Raw genomic sequence first — 21,571 nt, forward strand, 5'->3', positions numbered from 1 at the left:
CCAGGAACCACAAGGTGCCACCTGACCTGGGCAATCCGGTTATACTGCTGGACTCCTTACAAATGAAGACTAACCAGCTCATTTTTAGCACACTGAGTGTGGTCCTAACCTATCTGGTAGTTTTCCAAATAAAGCAGAAGCAAGCTCACTCTATATGGGGCATGTCACCCCCACTCCTCAAAAATCTCCAGTGGTTGCCTATCAACCTTTCTATGAAGCAAAAACTCCTCACTATTGGCTTCAAAAACTCTCCATCCCCTTGCCCCCTCCTACCTCACCTCCCTTCTCTCCTACTACTTACTGCCCAGCCCACACACTCCACTCCTCTGCCGCTAACCTCCTCACTGTGCCTTGTTCTCGCTTGTCCCGCCATCGACTCCTGGCCCACGTCTTAACTCTGGCATGGAGTGTCCTCCCTCCTCCCATCTGCCAAACTAGCTCTCTTCCTTCCTTCAAAGCCCAACTGAGCTCACCTTCTCCAGGAGGCCTTCCCAGACTGAGCCACCCTTTTCCTCTGCTCCTCCTCCCCTCCTCATTGCCCCTACCTCCTCCCTCTGCTCTACCCCCTTCCCCGCCTCATAGCACTTGGATATATTTCTACATATTTATTATTCTATTTATTTTATTAGTGATGTGTATATATCTATAATTCTATTTATCTACTTTGATGCTATTGATGCCCGTCTACTTGTTTTGTTTCGTTGTCTGTCTCCCCCTTCTAGACTGTGAGACCGTTGTTGGGTAGAGATTTTCTGTATCTGTTCCCAAATTGTACTTTCCAAGCACTTAGTACAGTGCTCTGCACACAGTAAGTGCTCAATAAATGCGACTGAATGAACGAATGAATTGGAAACACAAGGAGGCTTTATTTCGTTATTCAGCTTCAGAGGGCACGTGGCAACTCAAGGTACTTTATAAACCCTACCTATTGCCAACATTTTACAGGTGGAGAAAGAGAGGCAGAAAAGTTTAATTTCTTAACAACCAAAGAAATAAGTAACTGTGAAAAGATCAGAGGTTACCCAATGTACTCCTAGGCATTGCCCACATCACTTCTCTCTAACCTCCTCGTTTACAAAAGAAGTGAATTTATAAATACCCAGCTGAAATTTTTAGAGCTATATTCTATTATTAATCCTTTAGAAGAAGAGGTTAAGGGCTAAAATGGATTAATTTGGTCCAATATCAACTGGAAATGAAGAAGAAACCAAAGTTTTAGACAGGGATTTGAAAACTATAATTGGAAAAATATCTTACTGATAATATATGAGTGGAGAGTCCGGGAATTGATATTCAGAGACCTCACAAGAAATTGCTTCCCTTTTGTTAGGAAGCACCAATGTCAGGAAATAACTATTAAAATAACCCTCCGAATTTGGGGACATTGTAGGGTTCTCTGGAGATATTTCAATAAAAGAAACTAATTCTCCATGCAATATATGCTGCATTTGCTAAAGATAGATATGGGATTATGTAGCTCATCAAGGTATATTAATTCTGAGTCTATTAAATAGTTCATTAGATACTCAGGAACTAGGTTATCAAACTCATCTACCTATACTGCTTTTTTTTCCCCTACATTTAACAGAATCAAATTCTCTTTAGCACAGAAAAAAAAAATATTTGCTGGAAGGAAGGGAAAGAGATAGACCAGATCCAGGACTCAGAAACCCTCTCTTTGGGTAACACAACCTCCAATATGAAAGGTCAGTCAAACAATGGTGCAGTTTTCATGAAATGTGGATGAAGTTCCAATAAAATCATGTCCCTCTGTAACTGAGCCTCCTCCTGAATTGGCTGCCCTGAAGATCTGCCAGACAGTGTTTAAATGAACTGGGGAGACTTTTGGGGAGCTCCACTTCCTGGGGGGGCTCAGATGCTTACCTTTTCTGAATAGATTTATTTTATACCTCCAGGTGTCAAATCCATCTCATCAGATTCAGTGACTATCTATTAGAAAGAGGCCACTGGGGACAAGAATGCTTCCTATATTATAAACTCCCTACATGTTACAATTCAAACCCACCTGTGCTGGGCAGCAGAGGCCCGGGAGAGAGTGGAGGGCGGAGACTCATGTTTATTACACGGAAGGAGGCAGTGGTAAACCACTTCCATACTTATACCAAGAAAATTATATGGACACACTACCAGAATGACTGCAGGTGGAAAGCGGGGCACTCTGGAAGAGAAGTGTCCATGGTGTTGCTATAAGTTGGAGGCAACTCGACAGCATAAGACAAGACAGGCTGTAAGCGATAAGGGCATTATAAATCATGCAGTGCGTGATCAACCCCCAATTTTTAAATGTCACAGTAACACTAGATGATAAAATTACTATGAATTTTATTATAATGTGCATTCATTAGGGATCTTTTAGGCCAAGGCAGCATAAATATGATAAACAGCATTCATGCTATGCAAGCTTGGCATTCTTTTCCAGTGCTATCAGCATTATGTGGTCTTCTCATGGGACAACCGAAATACAGCTGAAGTCATCTTGTATTAAAATAGCTTAGTAGTCGTTCTGATATGATGCGGGTGGGCAGCGGACCCAAGGTAGGGCCAGGGCTGAAGTCCAGGGAACGTGCCCTGGAACTCTGCTCCCTCATGGTTCCTGGTGGGAGCAGGTGGGAGCAACAGGGAGGATTAGAAGGTCATCAGTATAAGATGGCAATGGTCGTTACCAATGTCCCAATTTCATTCTCTGCTTATGGATGCTATGGGAAATCTAGGAAAAACCTTATTACACCCGCTCTGTTTGTTTTTACAGAGGTAAGTGAGATGACATGTTGGGATGTGACATAAGGATGGTCTTACTGCACAATTCAAATCCAATGCACCCATTCCTAGCCACGTTATAAGTACCCTATAATCAGCAATGTATTGGTTCAGTTACCGTACTATAAGAAGACAGGTACCAAGGATATGATGGATGTTTTTGGTCCAAGAAAAAATAAGCTACTCAGAAAATGCAAAATACCATTTAAGTAGGCTAAAATTTACAATAGGTTAATTTTATGGAAACAGGGCAAAGAACTGAGGAAACTGAATCGATGATTCTCACTACACATTTTGGATAGAAGACTGTTAAGGAATGATGGAACGGATAGCATGCTTCTATCTGGAGGGAATGTGATACGATGTTGAATGAAATGGTGTGCATTTGTGTGTGGCCCTGAACCAAGCATGCTTACTATGTTTACTATTGAAAGAATTTCCTATTCTGAAAAGCAAAAAAAATTGGATTTTGTAGATGCATTTTGTCAATGTAGATGGTAAGCTTCTTGAATCATGGAACCATGTCTATCTTTATTTCCCCCACCCACTCCCAGAAGAGTGCTCTGAGTGTATTTGTATGCTCAAATATTTGATGATGAATTTCCATAACATTTTCCATATGGTTTCTAGATATAAATTTTACTTTCAAAGAAATGTAAAATCATATTTCTTTAATATCTAGAACATAGATTTAATAGGATTTTACGATTGAGACTTTCATGACTATACAAGCCCATCGTCCTCCGCATCAAACAAAACTCCTCGCCATAGGCTTTAAAGCACTCCACCACCTTGCCCCCTCCTACCTCACCTCGCTTCTCTCCTTCTACAACCCAGCCCGCACACTTTGCTCCTCTAGTTCTAATCACTGTGCCTCCATCTCACCTGTCTCGCCGACGACCCCTAGCCCACATCCTGCCTTTGGCCTGGACAACCCTCTCTCCTCAAATCCGACAGACAATTTCTCTACCCTCTTTCAAAGTCCTACTATAGGCACATCTCCTCCAAGGGGCCTTTCCAGACTAAGCCCCATCTTTCCTCATCTCCCACTCCCTTCTGCATCGCCCTGATTTGCTCCCTTTGCTCTTCCCCTCTCCCAGCCCCAGAGCATTTATGTACATATCTGTAATTTATCGATAGTGGAGAAGCAGCGTGGCTCAGTGGAAAGAGCACGGGCTTTGGAGTCAGGCCTCATGAGTTTGAATCCCAGCTCTGCCACTTGTCGGCTGTGTGACTGTGGGCAAGTCACTTAACTTCTCCGTGCCTCAGTTCCCTCATCTGTAAAATGGGGATTAAGACTGTGAGCCCCACGTGGGACAACCTGATTCCCCTATGTCTACCCCAGCGCTTAGAACAGTGCTTGGCACATAGTAAGCGCTTAACAAATACCAACATTATTATTATTATGTCTGTCTTCCCCCTCGAGACTGTAAGCTCCTTGTGGGCAGGGAATGTGTCGGTTTACTGTTGTACTGATATCAGTAAATACGACTAAATGAATGAATCACTGATTGTTTGATTAACATTCGAGAAGAAGCTAAAACTCCTGAGTCCCTTGAAGTCTCCAAACTGGAATTATCCATGACCTGGAATTGACACCACAAAACTTACAGAACTGGACACTGGACTTCAAACTGTAAGAACCTCCTATAATACTAATAATATTTGTGGCATTTGTTAAGTATTTACTATGTGTCAGGCACTAAGTGCTGGGGGAGATACAAATAATCGGGTTGGACATAGTCCCTATCCCACATGGGGCTCACAGTCTTAATCCCACTTTATAGATGAGGGAACTGAGGCACAGAAAAGTGAAATGACTTGCCCAAGGTCACACAGCAGATAAGTGGCAGAACTGAGATTAGAACCCAGGTCCCTTTGCTTCCAAGGTCTGTGCTCTCCCCATTAGGCCACACTGTTTCTCTACACCATAAGCCCCGCAGGGGTAGTTAATGTGCCTACCAACCCTGCCATATTGCACTTTCCCAAACACTTAGTACAATGCTCTACACATACATTAGCACGCAGTAAATATGACTGACTGGTTGGTGGAGCCAGTGAAAGCCACTCTCTGGCACACATGTTGGAAGTTGACAATTTATGGTTACAGTAACAAAGACTAAGCATGTATGAGCAACTGGGGTAATGAAACTCACTTATTTGCAAGAATCTTCAATATTTTTGTGGTCAAAAAATACATTTTTCCTCTTAAAATAATAGTTTATGTAGTTTAACATTTTAGATTTCTAATCTGGCTTTTGGCCTGCTGTAATGGTCACCTACATCTGACCCTTATCACCCATGTGTGGGAAGAGAAAATATAAAAACCTTGGAAACAGAAGGAGAGAAGCTTCATGGGAAAGGAAAACCCCAATTAGAAGGACAATGTTAAAATCAAGTTCCCACAATCTGGAGGAAGTAAAGCTATTCGGAGGGCTATTAATTTAAGAGACAATAGAAAATCCTGGGAAACCTTTTTCCATAAACTAACTTCGTCTGCATGGCCAGAGGGACACTCCACCCCAACACCCCGGTCAAAACAGAAGATGGAGGAAAACAAATCTATCAAATCTATATAGGATCATTTGCATTAGGTGCCAATCACTGACCTGCTGAACCTACTTGGATCAAACGAATCAGAGGAAGAGGGGTGTTGGTTAACAAGTTTAGGACATTAGACTAAAATGGTTCAACAGCAAAAGCAAGAAAATGGGATTTCCAGGCTTCAAGCAGGAAGCCTGGTTCTCCTTTGGGGATAATGAGCTGAGAGACCAGAGTTAAGAATAGGAGGAACTGAAGCTCTAGAGGAAGTGGCAAACCAAAGGTGATATGCCCTTCCAATCTCTAGTTAAACAACCCTAGGACTTAATGTAATAACAATAATGATAATAAAATAATAATGGTGGCATTTATTAAGCACTTACTATATTCCAAGCACAGGGCTAAGCACTGGGCTCACAGTGTAAGTAGAAGGGAGAACAAGCATTGAATCTCCAGTTTACAGATGAGGAAACAGAGGCACAGAGAAGTTAAATGACTTGTACATGGTCCCAGCAGATGGATGTGAATCCACTTAGGTACTGTGCAGGATAAGACTAGAGAGGTGCTAACCACATTTAATTTCCACTTGTTATATAAGTAAGAGTATTACCTTAAATGTGCACATTTTAAATTTGACACTTATTTACAGTTACCTAATCATCCATTTGCTATTGGGAAGGTAAGTGGGACCCAAGTCCAGAAGGAGAGGAGAAAGTGGAGGTGGGGGGGGGGGAGGAAAAGGGGCAAGAGATGCCTTGAAGCTAGCACTGCAGGAGCACTTTGGAAGCGCTGCACCTCTCTTGTCCCACTTGCCTGGAGGGGGAGTTACCATATTTGTCCAAATCAAATGTCTATTTTGGTGGGGGCTAACTTTTAGGTGTTCCTTTCTGGGGAACTCCCTGTACCTGGGAAGGGGGAAAACTCTGAGGGCTTTGAACTCAAGATTTGCCCAGGCATCCGAGCCCTTCAAAAGTGACCCTGCGATTTATCTAGCGAAGACAAGACAAGACAGAGACCCCAACAAGTCACACCCATCCTGATCTTAGTGGCTCTCAGTGCTCTTGACAATCATGGATGAAGTCCTGTCCACTGCATATTCCACAAGGACATCAAAAATCAACTCTATTTCCAAAAATGCCCTACCAAATTCAGAATGTTTTTCTCCCTGTATGGGAACAAAGTAGTTGGTTTAAGAATCACTGCATCTGGCTTTACAACTGACTGCAAAAAGCAACCAGTGGCAAAAATCCTAGGATGAGTCCTAAATCTGCAAATGAATTATTACTCAATTAGCCTGCCTCAAAGATGCTCAAAAGCTCACATTTAAACTTATCTAGGCAGTGATGCCCTGTGGAGAATGGACCAAATCCTCTTCAAACTATGACTCTCCCTCCTGGAATGGGTGAACCGAGATCTAGAAAGTACATTCGCTCACTCAAATCAACTCTGTGATTCATTAAAATTCAGACTGAGTAGCAGCCAATTTTAATTTGCCTCAGCGTTAATCATCCACCATTAGACAAGAAAAATCCCAGAACACTACTCGGTCAATAAATATCTATAATATTATCACACTAGGATTTACAAATTAAAGAAAACATAGTTGGATGATAAGGAATAGGAAAGTCAAACAAAGTTCACAAAACACTATTGGCTGAATTGTTCACAACATATTGATTGACTATCATGAAGTTAATATTCTAAGGTTTCAGACCCGATTGCCAGTTTGGGTACCAAACAAAAAGAATATTCCATTTCTAAAAATGAACAGGGGAGCGTTCCAAGGAGAATAATGAAATATATTAAACCTGACATCTAGCAGCTTAGATTTGCAGAAATGGTTCGAAAATAAAGGCAGAAAATAAACCAGGTCATTTAATGAAAAATAACAATATAACCCTTAGTATTGATTCCACACTTCTTCATGACAGAGGCATCAGTTGAATAAATGGTTTGATTTCTAGACTCTTTATCATCTTTCTCCATTTCTACTTTTTAATGGCATTTGTTAGTGCTTACTATGTGTCAAATACTGTTCAAAGCATTGGGGTAGATACAAGATAATCACCATTTCTACTTTTTTATGGTATTTGTTAAATGCTTACTATGTGTCAGCTACTGTTCAAAGCACTGGTAGATACAAGATAATCAGGTTGGACACATTCCCTGTCCCACATTGGGACTTACAGCCTTATGAGTGAGATCAGCTATTCATTCATTCAGTCAGTCAGCCAGTCATATTTATTGAGGGCTTACTATGTGCTGAGCATTGTACTCAGTGCTTGGAAAGTAAAACGCAGCAATAAAGAGAGACAATCCCTCTTTAATTTAACCACCAATTCAATTCAACCAAGAATTCAACCAACCTTCTTCAATTCTGAGAAGGCAGAAGCCAGATTGTATATGGTCAAAGAAGGGAGTTGTAAAAGAGAAAGGACACGGGTACATATTAGCAATTTGAAAAAATTGGGCAGGAATTGGAGAAGAGAATAGGGAGATAACTGGAAGGTGCAAGGGATCCAGAGAAGAATTTTTAAGTATAGGAAAGATGTGTGTTTGAAGGTAACGGGGAAAAATCCTTTAGAGAGTTGGCAGTTGAGGATGGCAGTCAGGGTGGGAAGAAGAGTTGGTGCAAATGTTTTTAGAAGGTGAGAGGGGATGGAGTCAGAGGTACAGGATGAAGGAATAGATTTTGAGAACATTAATATATATAGCCAGGATAGATAAGAGAGTAGATGCCAATGCGGGAGTTGGGGGGATCAGAGGGAATCTTAGAGACTTCATGTCTGATAGCTTAAATTTTGCCAGCAAAATCATTGGCATTCTCATCAGGAGCAAGAGATGGGGGAGATGGGAGCACTGTGAGCATTGAGGAGGGAACAGGGAATATGTGTGTAATATTATTGTGTTGTACCTCCCAAATACTTAGTTCAGTGCACTGCACACAAGAAGTGCTCAAAAAATATGACTGATGAATTGACTGGAAATTTGGAATAATTAGTGGGGGTGATGAACAAAGGAGTAAATGACAAAGAATAAGTAAAGTTGCTGAGCAGAAGAGGAGGCAGAGCTGTAGCAACTGAGGATGCTATCTATCTAAAGTTATCTATTTGAAGAAGCCAAAGTCATCCTGGTAATGGATTTGAATCCCCACTTTATACATGAGAAATTAAATTAATCGACTTGCCCAAGGTCACAGAGCAGACAAGTGGAAGATCCAGGATTTGAACCCAGGTCCTCTGACTCCCAGACCCATGCTCTTTCCACTAGACCACGCTGCTCCTCAACTCTCTTCACCAGTTATTCCCCAATTGGCACTCCTTATTCTTTCCACGTTCACCTGTTAACTGTAACTGACTTGACTTTTCCCACCTTACTGGTATAACTCACTCTTGCTCCCACTATTCCCCAGTCTGAAATTCATTTCTCCCACAATGTCTCCCTTTCCCCCAATTCACCACGCTCTACCACGCTTTTCAAAGCCCTCCTACCATTTTTGGAGCAAATACTGAATTTTAAATACTAAACCTAGCAATTGGGAGAGTATGACAGTAGCCAGGCACACATTCCTTCTGCTTAAGAAGTCTATAAATCTAATGAGAGAGACAGACAAATATAGTGCAAGGCAGAGGAAGAACACAAACACATGAAGTTGAAATGGCAAAACAAACCATTCAGTGTCTACTAAATATATGAAGACACAAAAATATGAATATGTACCAGGGTGCTGAAGAGAGTCTCTAAGTATGCACTTGCCAAGGGTAGATGGTGATATTAAATAACTGAGGTCCTTTCTCCAGGAAGGAAATTGATCACTCAGAAGTCTTCTCTGATTTAACACCCCAGTCATTTCGACTCAACATCACCCATAGGCACCGGCCTATATCACACTCGTATCTCAACACAAACCTCCCTATAATAATGATAACAATAATGTTGGTATTTGTTAAGCATTTATTATGTGCAGAGCGCTGTTCTAAGTGCTGGGGTAGATACAGGGTAATCAGGTTGTGCCACGTGAGGCTCACAGTCTTAATCCCCATTTTACAGATGAGGTAACTGAGGCACAGAGAAGTTAAGTGACTTGCCCACAGTCACATAGCTGACAAGTGGCAGAGCAAGGATTCGAACCCATGACCTCTGACTCCCAAGCCCGTGCTCTTTCCACTGAACCATACTGCTAAGACTGTGAGTCTCACGTGGGTCAGGGACTGTATCCAACCCGATTTGTTTGTATCCACCACAGCGCTTAGTACAGTGCCTGATACATAGTAAGCCCTTAACCAATACCAGAATTATTATTATCATGGGGCTGTTTAGAGCCCCATGGAGCACAGGGCACAGGGACTGGGTCCAATCTGATGAACCAACACTTAGAGCAGTGCTTGACATACAGTAAATGTTTAACAAATACCATGACATCATGACATCATGTCATCAAAATGATGATATTATTAATAATTATTATATTTTATTTGTAAAAAATAAAAAAATTTAGGCAGATACATTTTTTGAAATCAAGGCTACAGGAAAGGATGTATGAGGAAAGAATAATGGAATTAAACTTTGAAAACAGAGACAGAAGGATGAGAGCATAGTTTCCTCGTTCAAATAGATTTGTTATATACTGGATGGTGACTGGCTGTTTTCCATCTACACAGGCTTAAATTTCAGGCATACTTAAGGATATGCTCTCTGACCATAAAAGCTGTGCAACAGTTAGAGAACAGTTATCCAAACTCCTTCCCCTTAGAAAAATTGGATAGAATTTGGTCTAAGCCAACGTAGATCCAGTCACGCCTAGAAAGAAGGACTACATGACCAACAGAGGTCACTCCAGTCCTATGATTTCAGCTATGATGGCCAGAAATTAGCAGCAAGTGTGATGGGGAGTTTGGGGATTAAATAAATGCATTCAGACCATTTGCTGTCTTCATACAAACCATTAAATGATGTAACTACTTTCAGCCCCAGCTGAAACCAAATTGGAAACCAAAGCCTCAAGGTAAAAAGAGCTACATCTAACTGAAATCCTGTTAGCATTTGGTTTTCAGTAGTGATTTGTTCTTCCTCTTTAAATACAGCTAACACACACCTCAGTAGCAAATATTTTTGTATTCTAAGAAAATATCACCGGCACTTAAAATTCAAGGGTAGAACTATACAAAAGAACCTGATTATTGGCCTTTTTTAAAGAAGAATAAAGCACCTCAATTACAATATGTAATTGCATATGCCTTTTTTCTAAATGGAAAGACATATATAAAATCATTTGACTGTCATTCTAAAATGGCCCAGCACTAAAAGAGTAATCCAGAAATTCACAGTTAAAGGCAGAAAGTCCTGTATTAACACGCTCATCAGGAACTCCAGGCTTTCTAGCGCATTTATTCTTTTTGCAATTATACCCGACCCAACTATGAGCTTTCTGTCCTGGAAGTCAGAGTGGCAGCAGTACATCAAGCAAACACACTCCAAATCTTGAGCCATATCAAAATGTGGATAGAGGTCACGATATTGGTGAGTCCAGAAGGAAGTAGGTTTGTTTAGAAAGACAGGGGTTGAGAGAAGGAAGAATATGCACGAAGCAATGTCTAGACACCTCAGGAGCAGGGCGGTTACCGGGCTTTATCGAGTAGTCAATGTCCAGATCACTTCCTCAGAGTCTTTTTAACCATCTTTCTCAAAATTAACATTTTGACTTGCAACCACAAAAGTTTAGCAAATATACGTGCAATTGTTAAGACCCACTTTGGCTATAATATGTTTTCATTTCATGATTTGCTTGTGACAAGATGGGAGGTTTAGGGAATGGATTTCTCCCAACATGAGTCCGTCCTGATAAAACACGCTCCACAAGTTGGTGCAAGTAGATTTGGCATAAGAAGAAAAAACCATGCGTATGGGAACAGCATTGGTCGAGGCATAATACTTGGGAGGTAACGTGGTCAAATAGAAAGAGCACGGGTCTGGGAGTCAGAGGACCTGAATGCTAATCCCAGCTCTGCCAGTTGTCTGCTGTGTGACCTTGGGGAGGTCACTTAACTTCTCTGTATCTCGGTTTCTTCAACTGTAAAATGAAGATTCAAAACCTGTTCCCCCTCCTATTTAGACTGTGAGCCCCATGTGGGACAGCGACTGAGTCTGAACTCATTAACCCCGGCAATTGGAATGGTGCTTAACACATAGTAAGTGCTTAAATACCACAAATAAAATAAAATAATGGTGCTGCTATATTTACCAGAATCCGCTTCAGTCTTACCGTACTAAACCGATGCGTTTTTGGTTTCTTGGTATTTTTGCAACTTTATAAAGAATGGCAAAGATGTAAAGCATTTATACTAGTGATGGATATAGCAGCAGTATAGGAATTTAAATAAAAAATGTTAGTCTGAATGATATCTTTGAATTATCTATCCCTTAACCCTTAATCAAGGGTTACTACAATGCAATTTACATGAGGCTTTTCAAGAACACAACTTGTGTATTTTAGAATTCCTTGTATTTGTAATTCTCTACATGAGTAAACAGGTTTATTACAAGACAAGGTATGTTTTGCATTCTAATTCAACAATTACTTTTCATTCATGTTTTCAAACCCATAGATGTCAAATACAACTTATTTTGACATTTTATTATTTGTTTTCCCTTGGGATGTTTTTGCTCATCCAAATGGATGCCTAATGTTCCAAATTACTTGCAATTATTATCCTAGTGTTTCAAAAGAAAGCAAAATGCACTACCTCAAAAGGCCAAAATCGGATTCTCTTTGGAAGGAATTGTACAATTTTTCCTCCTAAAATTCCAATAGGCATTCCAAACGTTCACTGCATATGGCATGTATTTCGATGCATACTTTATAATTTTATTATCATCTCAAAATACTCCACCTGAGCTCTTTAAATACCACAGAGGACCCAGTGTTGCTAGATTTTGATCAATTTACAAATTATATTCACATTAACAAACGACTGCAAGCTCAAAACTGTAAGGTCATTATAGACAGGGAATGTGGCTACCAACTAATTCTCTTCCCCTCTTCAAAGCCCTACTGAGAGCTCATCTCCTCCAGGAGGCCTTCACAGACTGAGCCCTCCCGTTCCCTCTGCCCCTCCTCCCCTCCCCATTCCCCCTACTCTCTCCGTCTGCTCTACTCCCTTCCCCTCCGTATAGCACTTGTTCATATTACTCTATTTTATTAATGATGTGTATATATCTATGATTCTATTTATCTTGATGGTACTGATGCCTGACTACTTGTTTTGTTTTGTTGTCTGTCTCTCCCTTTTAGACTATGAGCCCGTTGTTGGGCAGGGATTGTCTCTATCTGTTGCCGAACTGTACATTCCAAGTGCTTAGAAAAGTGTTCTGCACACAGTAAGTGTGCAATAAATATGATTTATTCATATTCCCCCCAGATAAAATGAAAATAGAGTTGATGATAAAAGAAAACATTTTTTTCCCTTTCTCGTAGGTGCTAGTTATTTTCCTTTCCAAGTTTCCTATTGTTTACTTCATCTTATTTCTTCTCTTTTCCAATTAATCATAATTCATAATAATAATTACGGTATTTGTTAAGCACCAAGCACTGTTCTAGGTGCTGGGAATTCTTCCTTTCTTCCATTACTATTCCCTTCCTTGGCTCTGACCCTTTCCTCCAGCTCTCCCATTTATTTTCTATCATCACTCAATCCCATCACTAAGTGATTAACATACATACTGGCAGAGTTCTGCCCTTGCTTTCTGGGCCATCCTGGCAAATCAATCAGTCAAAACTTAATGCGTGCAGAGCAGTGTACTAAATACATAGGAGATCCCAATACATTACAAATGGTAGCCATGATCCCTGCCCTCAAGGAATTTACAATCTGGTGGAGGAGACAGACATTAAAATAAATTACAGGAGGAGGAAGCAGCAGAATATAAAGGTGTGTACATAAGCATTGAGGGGGTGAGGGTGGAGTGAGCAAAGGTCTGAGGGAGGTAGAAAGCCAAGGGCAGAGGTGACACAGAAAGAAGGGAGAATAGATCAGTCATGGAAGACTTCTCGGAGGAGATGCAATTTTAGTAGGGTTTTGAAGTCTATCGGATATGAAGAGGGAGGGAGTTCCAGACCACAGGGAATACGTGAGCAAGGTTGGCAGTGAAATGAGCTGAAGCTGCACTAAGTAGATTGATATGAGAGGAACAAAGTGTGCAGCCTGTGATATAGTGGGAGAGAAGCAAGTAAGGTAAGGAGGAGGAGAGCTGATTGAGTGATTTAAAGGGTTTCTGTTTGATGCAGAGATGAATGGCAACCGTTGGAGGCTTTTGAGGAGGAGAGACGTGCGCAGAATGATTTTTTTAGAAAAATGATCTTCAAGTGAGGACTGAGCTGGGAAAGGCCGGAGGCTGATGGAGTAGTTGAGGCGGGAGATATGTAATTATTTTAATAAATAAATAATGGTATTTGTTAAGTGTTTACTATGTGCAGTAAGCCCTGGGGTAGATTGAAGATAATCAGGTCCCACATAGGGATCACAGTCTCAGTAGGAAGAAAACAGATGAGGGAGCTGAGGCACAGAAAAGTGAAGTAACTTGCTCAGGTCACACAGCAGACAAGTGGTGGAGCCGGGATACGTTAAGTGCACGGATTAATGTTGTTGCAGTTTGGATGAAGGAGCAGACTCTGGAGACGTAGTGACGGTCGCACAGACAGGATTTGATGACAGGCTGAATACGAGGGCTGACTTAGCTGATTTAGAGGTCTGTCAACAATCCTCCTTCGGAGGGAAATGATGTATTAAATGTATTCAAATTTCAGATGCCATTAGCTGCCACCTGACTGTTCCTTAGGTGACATTTAGAATAAATGTTAAAACGCAGCTCATGACGTAATATCTTAGGAACCATCCAAATGCAATAACTAGTAAGAAGAAAACTAGCAGAGCTTTGCTGTGGAAGCCGAACCTCCACAAAAGCTATTTCCAGTTCTAAAACAGCAGATATCGTCACTCCATCTCGAGCAATATGACGATAGGGAGACTTCATTCATTCAATAGTATTTATTGAGCGCTTACTGTGTGCAGAGCTTACTGTGTACTAAGCGCTTGGAAAGTACAATTCGGCAACTGATAGAGACAATCCCTACTCTCTCCACATCACGCTACCAGGACAGACTCTAGACCGAGGGTGGCAAAAAGCACAGGGCTGAGAGTTGGGAGACCTGGGTTTTAGTCCCTGCTCTGCCACTTGCCTGTTGTGTGTGACCTCTGGCAAGTCACAAATTACGCGGGACTTCAGTTCCTTCATTTGTAAAATAGGGCTAAAATATCTGTTCTTCCTCCCTCTTAGACTGTGAACCCCAATCTGATTATCATATCTCTGGTGCTTGGAACATAAGTGATTCGTTTGAGAAATGCAATGTATTTTAATGCTTGTTAAGTTCTTGCACAGCCTAGAACAATCCTCCTACAATGAGATTCTGACTCAGATAATGGTAGTGGAAAAATATACCTAATTAGATACTTACCTGTCGTATGTTTCGTATGTTTCTCTTCCTCTACACTGTAAGCTCTTTATGGACAGAGAACATGTTTGCTGATTCTGTTGAATTATACTCTCCCAAGCATTTAGTACAGTGTTCTGCACATAGTAAGTGCTCAATACATATGATCGATTGATTTTTCCTTTTCAGCCCCACTCTGACAAATAGATGACCTCTCAGTGTCAGTAATACTTTCTTTAAACAAAAGGAACAGCAAATATGTGACTGTAAGCTTGTTGTGGCCATGAACGTATCTACCAACTCTCTTGTATTCTCCCAAGTGCTTAGTACAGCGCTGCACCCAATAGGTGCTCAATAAATACCATTAATTGATTGATGCGTATGTACCTATGCAGAGCATATTTAAAAGACCGATTTCAAAAATACTCATGTGAGAAAGTGTAGAGGGCATTGTTTCAAAACTAGGGGGAAAAGGATTAAGATAAGACTCAGGAGACTTTAAATGAGAAACTGTTCTCAGTCAGGAAACTGAGTAGCAGCAGGGTCTAGCGGAAAGACCAGGGGCCTGGAATTCATTTATTCATTCATTCAATCATATTTATTGAGCGCTTATTGTGTGCAAAGCAATGTACTAAGTGTTCGGGATAGTACAATAAAACAACAGACACATTCCCTGCCCACAACGAGCTCACAGTCTAAAGGGGGAGAAAGATATTAATATCCATAAATAAGTCAGAGGACTGCTAGACTAGAAGCTAACTAAGGACAGGGAACATGTCTGCCAATTCTACTGAACTATTCTCTGCCAAGCGCTTAGTACAGTAGTCTGCACATAATAAGTGTTCAACAAATACCACTGATTGATTGACCTGGGTTCTCAACCCAGCTCCACTACTCATCTGCTATATAATGTAAAATAATCCAGTTACCTTTTTTGTGCCTCATATTTCTTATCTGTCAAATGGCGACTGAATGCCTAGTCACGCTCCCACATAGATCATGAGTCCCAAGTAGGACAATAATAATGATGGCATTTGTTAAGCGCTTACTATATGCAAAGCACTGTTCTAAGCGCAGGACAAACACTGTTCCCGACTTTATTATCTTGTATCAAGCAATCAATGGCATTTGAGTGCTTACTATGTGCACAGCATTGTACTAAGCGCTTGGCAGAGTACAGTTCAATAGAATTAGCAGACACGTTCCCTTTCCACAACAAGCTTACATCTACTCCAGTACAGTGCTGGGCACAGAGTGAGTGCTTACGAATACCATAATGTTATTATTCTCCTCATTTGTATTACTTATAATAATAATGAGGTTAATAATACTAATTATTACTAAGACAGAATATAACTAATACTATTATTAACTACTAATATCTGTAACGATTACTACCTCTAGTACTACTAATAAAATGAATCTGTCCCACTTGAGTCACACTAATAAAGTTAACAGTAAAACTCACAATAAGAAGCACATAGGAAACAAAAGGGGAATGGAAAAAAAGCTGCAATATCTTAATCCTGTAAATAAAGGAATATGGAAAACAGGTTTGGTTCTTCCTCTTTCCTTTAACAGATTTCTAGATGGTGTCACTGAAAATTAGGAAGAAACAACTGCCTAGATATAATACATTTTTAATGATTTAAAAGAGACGAAAGAAATGCCACCTACCAAGCAGAGGGTAGATTCTAATAAAGTGAGCCCCCAATGAAATGATCATAAATTGCAGACATTCTGTGGTTGTCCTTCAAATTGTATTGTCCACACTAGTGAACAGTCATTCATTCATTCATTCAATTGTATTTATTGAGTGCTTACTGTGTGCAAAGCACTGTACTAAGCGCTTGGAAGAGTACAGTATAACAATAGACATATTCCTACCCACAATGAGCTCACAACCTAGAAAGGGGAAAAGACATTAATATAAATAAAGAAATAAATAGGTAGATAAATGAATAGTAAATACATTTCAAAATTAGAATTCTTGAAGCTAATGGCTCACACCTATCAGTGAGTTCACATGAGATTGATTTATTTTTTAAAAAGCAGAAAATATGAATTCTGCCCATTGATCAAGGTAAGTAAATATTAATCACATTTTTGTTCAATAGACAGAGTCCCTCCCATCTACATTTTAAAATCTCTGTCACAGAAAATTGATACTACCATATTAGTAATTTGTAACTTAATTGGCAGTGTTGGGTGATAATCCAAAGTATGTCATATATTTCTCATTGAAATATGTTTGAATTTTATAGAATTTATTTTTTAGCCTTGATTGACATAAACCTGCTCGCTTGCATTGAAATCCTTAAAATTACTACAGCGTGTATAATTTCCTACGATTCCTGAAACAATTGCCTTAGTCTTCACCGATTTTTCTTTTCACTGCTTTATTTTTCCACTGCCGCCCCCCCCGCCATGTTCTCAAAAACTTATGGTCCACTGCACCTTCTCTGAATTTTTTTTACTGTTTTTTTTCACTACAGAAAGATTAGTTTCACCAATAGTATTTTGCAGCAAGCAATCTTCTGGGAAAGCTCCAGTGCATCAGAAAACTCATTCCCCTAGACATCTGTTCCTTTGCTCAGCGATCACCCATAGGTCCTGCTTAAAACCCATTCTCCCATACAAGTGCTCGATCAAACTAACACTTCACTCAAAATGTATCACACACTCCATTTCCTGAACAGTCTCCTACTGGTGTGGGAACCTTTCCCCCTACACCAGTGACTTTAGTGATTTACCATTGACACCATTTTGGCAGACCAAAATTACTACTACTGTGCTTAAAGAAATAGAAGAAAACTGCTGGTCTAAAAATCTACATTCTATAAGGGTGAGTGAATCTTTGAGGTAGAAGGGACATATACAGCATTAACATTTGCTTTTTACTAAGGACGGTCAATAACTAGCCACAGCTCATTATGAATTTTCTTCCACTATGAAGTCGTATGTATGGACCTTCAACCACATAAAATTTATCACTATCTGAAAAGTAAACTCCCTAAGAATGGAAACAAAGACACTAATTCGTCATTGAATTCAAAGACAGCACTGTTCATGGTGTTATATCCACAGCCTGACATCCCATCTTTTATAAGGCTTGTAACAGATCATTTTTCTGGATCCATTCTCTTATAACTCTGGGGTTAGATGGTATATAAAACAAGGTGACTTAACAATTACTCTTATAAACGATATGACTACTGACTGAGATTACAGTATATGCTCCACAACCTTTCCTAAGCTTTCTCTTGCAGCACTCTCACATAAGAAGATTCAATTAATGTATTGTCAGACAAATTCTGCCTAGATCAGTAACTGGAAGTTAAATGCATATCATTGAAATTTTGGGGAAAAGTTAACTGAATTCTGCAAAGAATCTCTTCACCTGGTACACCTCTCTTTGTTTACCATTTCCCCGTCTTGGTCTAATGGGAAAATTCTGGTGGGCTGGTGTTCCTGTGGGCAAGACTGGGACACAGTCTTTATTCATTATAGAACTCTGAGTCTTAATCCCCATATTATAGATGAGGTAACTGAGGCACAGAGAAGTTAAGTGACTCACCCAAAGTCACACAGCAGACAAGTGTTGGAGCTGAGATTAAAACCCAGGTCCTCGGACTCCCAGACTCTTGCTCTTTCCATTAGGCAATGCTGCTTCTGCTCCTTACCCCTCTTTCTCTCAAGGGCTTACACTGAGATTTCCTGGTTTTGATTTTAGAGCCGTTCTATTCCTGGCATCTTTTGTTTCAATTACCTAGATATTCGAATAAACAATTGTAATAAACTTGTTTTGGTTTAGTTGTGTAGCCTTACCGACACTGAGGAATGGCTGACGTTAAAATCTTCTAGAGTTGGTCAGGAGACGCATCATTTACTAGCTAATGGAAATCTCAGCAATGTGAAAAGATGGAAAACTTCTTTCTAAAAATCAATCAGTTATATTTATTAAGGACTTACTGTGTGCAGAGCACTGTAGTGAACACTTGGGATAATTCAATAGAGTTACACATTCCCTGCCCACAATGAGCTTAAAAAGTATGAATGTTCAAATACTTTAGGGTGAGAAGTGATAAAATAAACGTCTTCTTTAGAAACTCTTCAATTTCAAACAAGATAAACAAAAGACAATGAAAAGAGAACACAGCATTTGAAAGCACTAATAACGTTGCCTGGCACATAGTAAGTGCTTAACAAATGCCATAATTATTAACTATACTATTGTGCTTACCAGGAGTAGAGAATTGTTCCAACAACTGATGTGAGTTTGCTGTTTTCTTGCTTTTGCTTTGCAAGGCCAAAGTCAGCTACAATTCACAAAAAAAGATTTATAAGACATTAATACTTGGAAGGCTATGAATTATTCCTCATTTAGAGTGGTAATTTCTATTGTTCACAACAGCCATAAAGCTTTTTTTTATTTGCCCTTGGACACAGTGTACCATCTGCCTGTCTTCCTTGCCTATTTCAATCTTAATAACATACATATTAATCCCATTTATCAGGATAAAAATTAGGAAAACACTCATTTCTTCCTGCAGCTGTAAACCTGTTGAGCAGTGTGAGCCCCAGCCAATGGTTTTAATTTTGGATCTTTGAGACTAATTGCTAGAAGAGCTGCCCAGAGCATTTTTTTGTTTTTGTTTTTATGATATTTATTATTATATGACAGGTACTGTACTAAGCATTGGGGTAGATATAAAATAATCAAGTTGGACAGATGAATTAGCTAAGGCCCAGAGATGTTAAGTTACTTACCCAAAGTTACACAGCAGGCACGAGGCAGAGCCAGGATTAGAATTCAGGTCCTCTGATTTCTAGGCCCAGTCCTCTGACTTCCACTTTTCACTAGGCCATACTGTTTCCGCCACCGCAATTATATACATATCTTTTTGTTTTAATGGTATTTAAGTGCTCACTACGTTCCAGGCACTGTAATAAGTGCTGGGGGCATATACAAGCTAATCAGTTTGGACACAGTCCATGCCCCACATGGGGCTCCCACTCTTTAATTTCCATTTTACAGATGAGGTAAATGAGGAACAGAAAAGTTACATGACTTGCCCAAGGTGACACAAGCGACAAGTGATGGAGCTGGGACTAGAACCCAGGTCCTTCTGATTCTCAGGCTCATGCTCTATCCGCTGGGCCATACTGGTTCTCAAGCTCTTACAAACTAATGGTCCCACTTCCCTGGGGATGACTATCTCCATCACCTCCCCAGGTGCAGTTTTCCTAGGCCAGCTGTTGCCCAGGTCAGCTAGTTAAAATCTTTTATTTTGTTCTGCCCCCTTGACCAATGCTTTCCAGTACTTCTAACCCTTAAACTCCTTTCAACATGAATCCCCACGGCTTTCCTGACCATCCCTCACTACCATGTCCCAAATCCCCAAACCCACTTCCATTCCTGCCTTTCTTCCCTCTCCAACCTGCACCACCTTCTGAGGGGCAGATTAGGTTTTTTTTAAAATCACAAAATGGAAATCAATAAGGGCATAGGGCTCCAGCTACAGAATTTTACTTTAGTGACAACTTTTCAAGAATGAATCTATCTCTGGCAACGAGGGGAATGTCTTGTGCTCTTTGGGAAGGACACTATTCTGAACATCACCACTAGTAACTGACTCGAGGATTACATCTGAAAATTGTATAAGTAAGCTTGGATAAGAAAGCTTGGCAGTTTCACAACTGATAGGGTGGGTGTTGAAAAGGGCCATGAAATGAGAAATGGAGATCATGGAAGGTGGGGAAGTTCATTTGCACCGGCTTTCTTCCTTTGGAGTGATTCTGCAATATTTTTTCAGGAGTGTGATTTTTACATGGCAGGTGGCAAGGTTCTGGAAGGGCTTTTCCTGTAATATGTCAGACCTGCCACCTAGCAGAATCTGCTGTTCTGTGCAGCTTCAAAGGCTGTGAGTGAATTCAGCTAGGTCATGCCCAAAAAAAGTACCGGAGCAAAAGCCAGTTAAAAAAAAAAAAAAGGAAAAACACTTTAAAAGGTATATATTATCTCAAAAGAAATTGAATTTTAAATATGTATTATACTGCTTTCTCCTTCTGAAGTTAATAACAACTCATAACTGATAATAAAATTTAACATCGATGATGCCCAAAAGATAGAGGTCCATAACGAGAAGCAAAAAGCACCGTTTGGGTGACTTTTTGAATTTTAGTGTTTCTTCTCATCTCTCATGCCTATTATTCTCAAAGATTTACATCATTCTGTATTCCTCTACCTTTTTATCATATAGTAAACAAGCTGTCGAGCTGCAGAGCAAGAGTAAATGTAAAACAAGAGTGCCCCTTAGTGGTAATAGGCCTTCAAACCTCATAGCCTGTTCAAGCAAAGACAAATTTGATTGCATACTTTGTGGGAGCAGACAAATCTTCAAACAACCAAACAAAAAATGATGCCCAAACAAATTTACAAAGAATCTGTAAACATACGTATTAGGTGAACATTAACACTAGAATTACTGGCAGCCCTTCCTGAACTACAACATTTATAGAAAAGGCCCTAAATATTAAAGAATTTCCCATCTTAATGATCAAAGAGCTCCACCCATCATTTTGGGACAAAGAACGGGGCATGAGGAACTGATTTGAGATGTGTGTCCACTTGAGGACACTTATCTGCCCAGCTATTAGTACAATCTTTTACACACAGTAAGTGCATAATACCATATTAGTGTGCTTTCCAAGCCCTAAATACAATACTTTGTACCTAGTAAGCACCTAATAAATGCCTTTCCT

At 40.1% G+C, this 21,571-nt stretch overlaps 1 protein-coding gene across 8 annotated transcripts in view; it reads right to left on the reverse strand.

Moving 5' to 3' along the window:
* Positions 1 to 21,571, reverse strand: part of NEK10 (NIMA related kinase 10) — a 124,052-nt gene that overhangs the window by 49,779 nt on the left and 52,702 nt on the right. For all 8 annotated transcript variants that reach the window (XR_003761645.1, XM_039912945.1, XM_039912946.1 and 5 more), the window contains one exon: positions 19,050 to 19,125. Coding sequence is in view for 7 of the 8 variants with exons in the window: in XM_039912945.1 (XP_039768879.1) it covers positions 19,050 to 19,125 (76 nt within the window). In the remaining variant the exon portion in view is untranslated. The remainder of the gene's footprint in view (positions 1 to 19,049; positions 19,126 to 21,571) is intronic.

The sequence above is a fragment of the Ornithorhynchus anatinus genome, chromosome 8 (assembly GCF_004115215.2).
Source record: "Ornithorhynchus anatinus isolate Pmale09 chromosome 8, mOrnAna1.pri.v4, whole genome shotgun sequence".
Classification (NCBI taxonomy): domain Eukaryota; kingdom Metazoa; phylum Chordata; class Mammalia; order Monotremata; family Ornithorhynchidae; genus Ornithorhynchus; species Ornithorhynchus anatinus.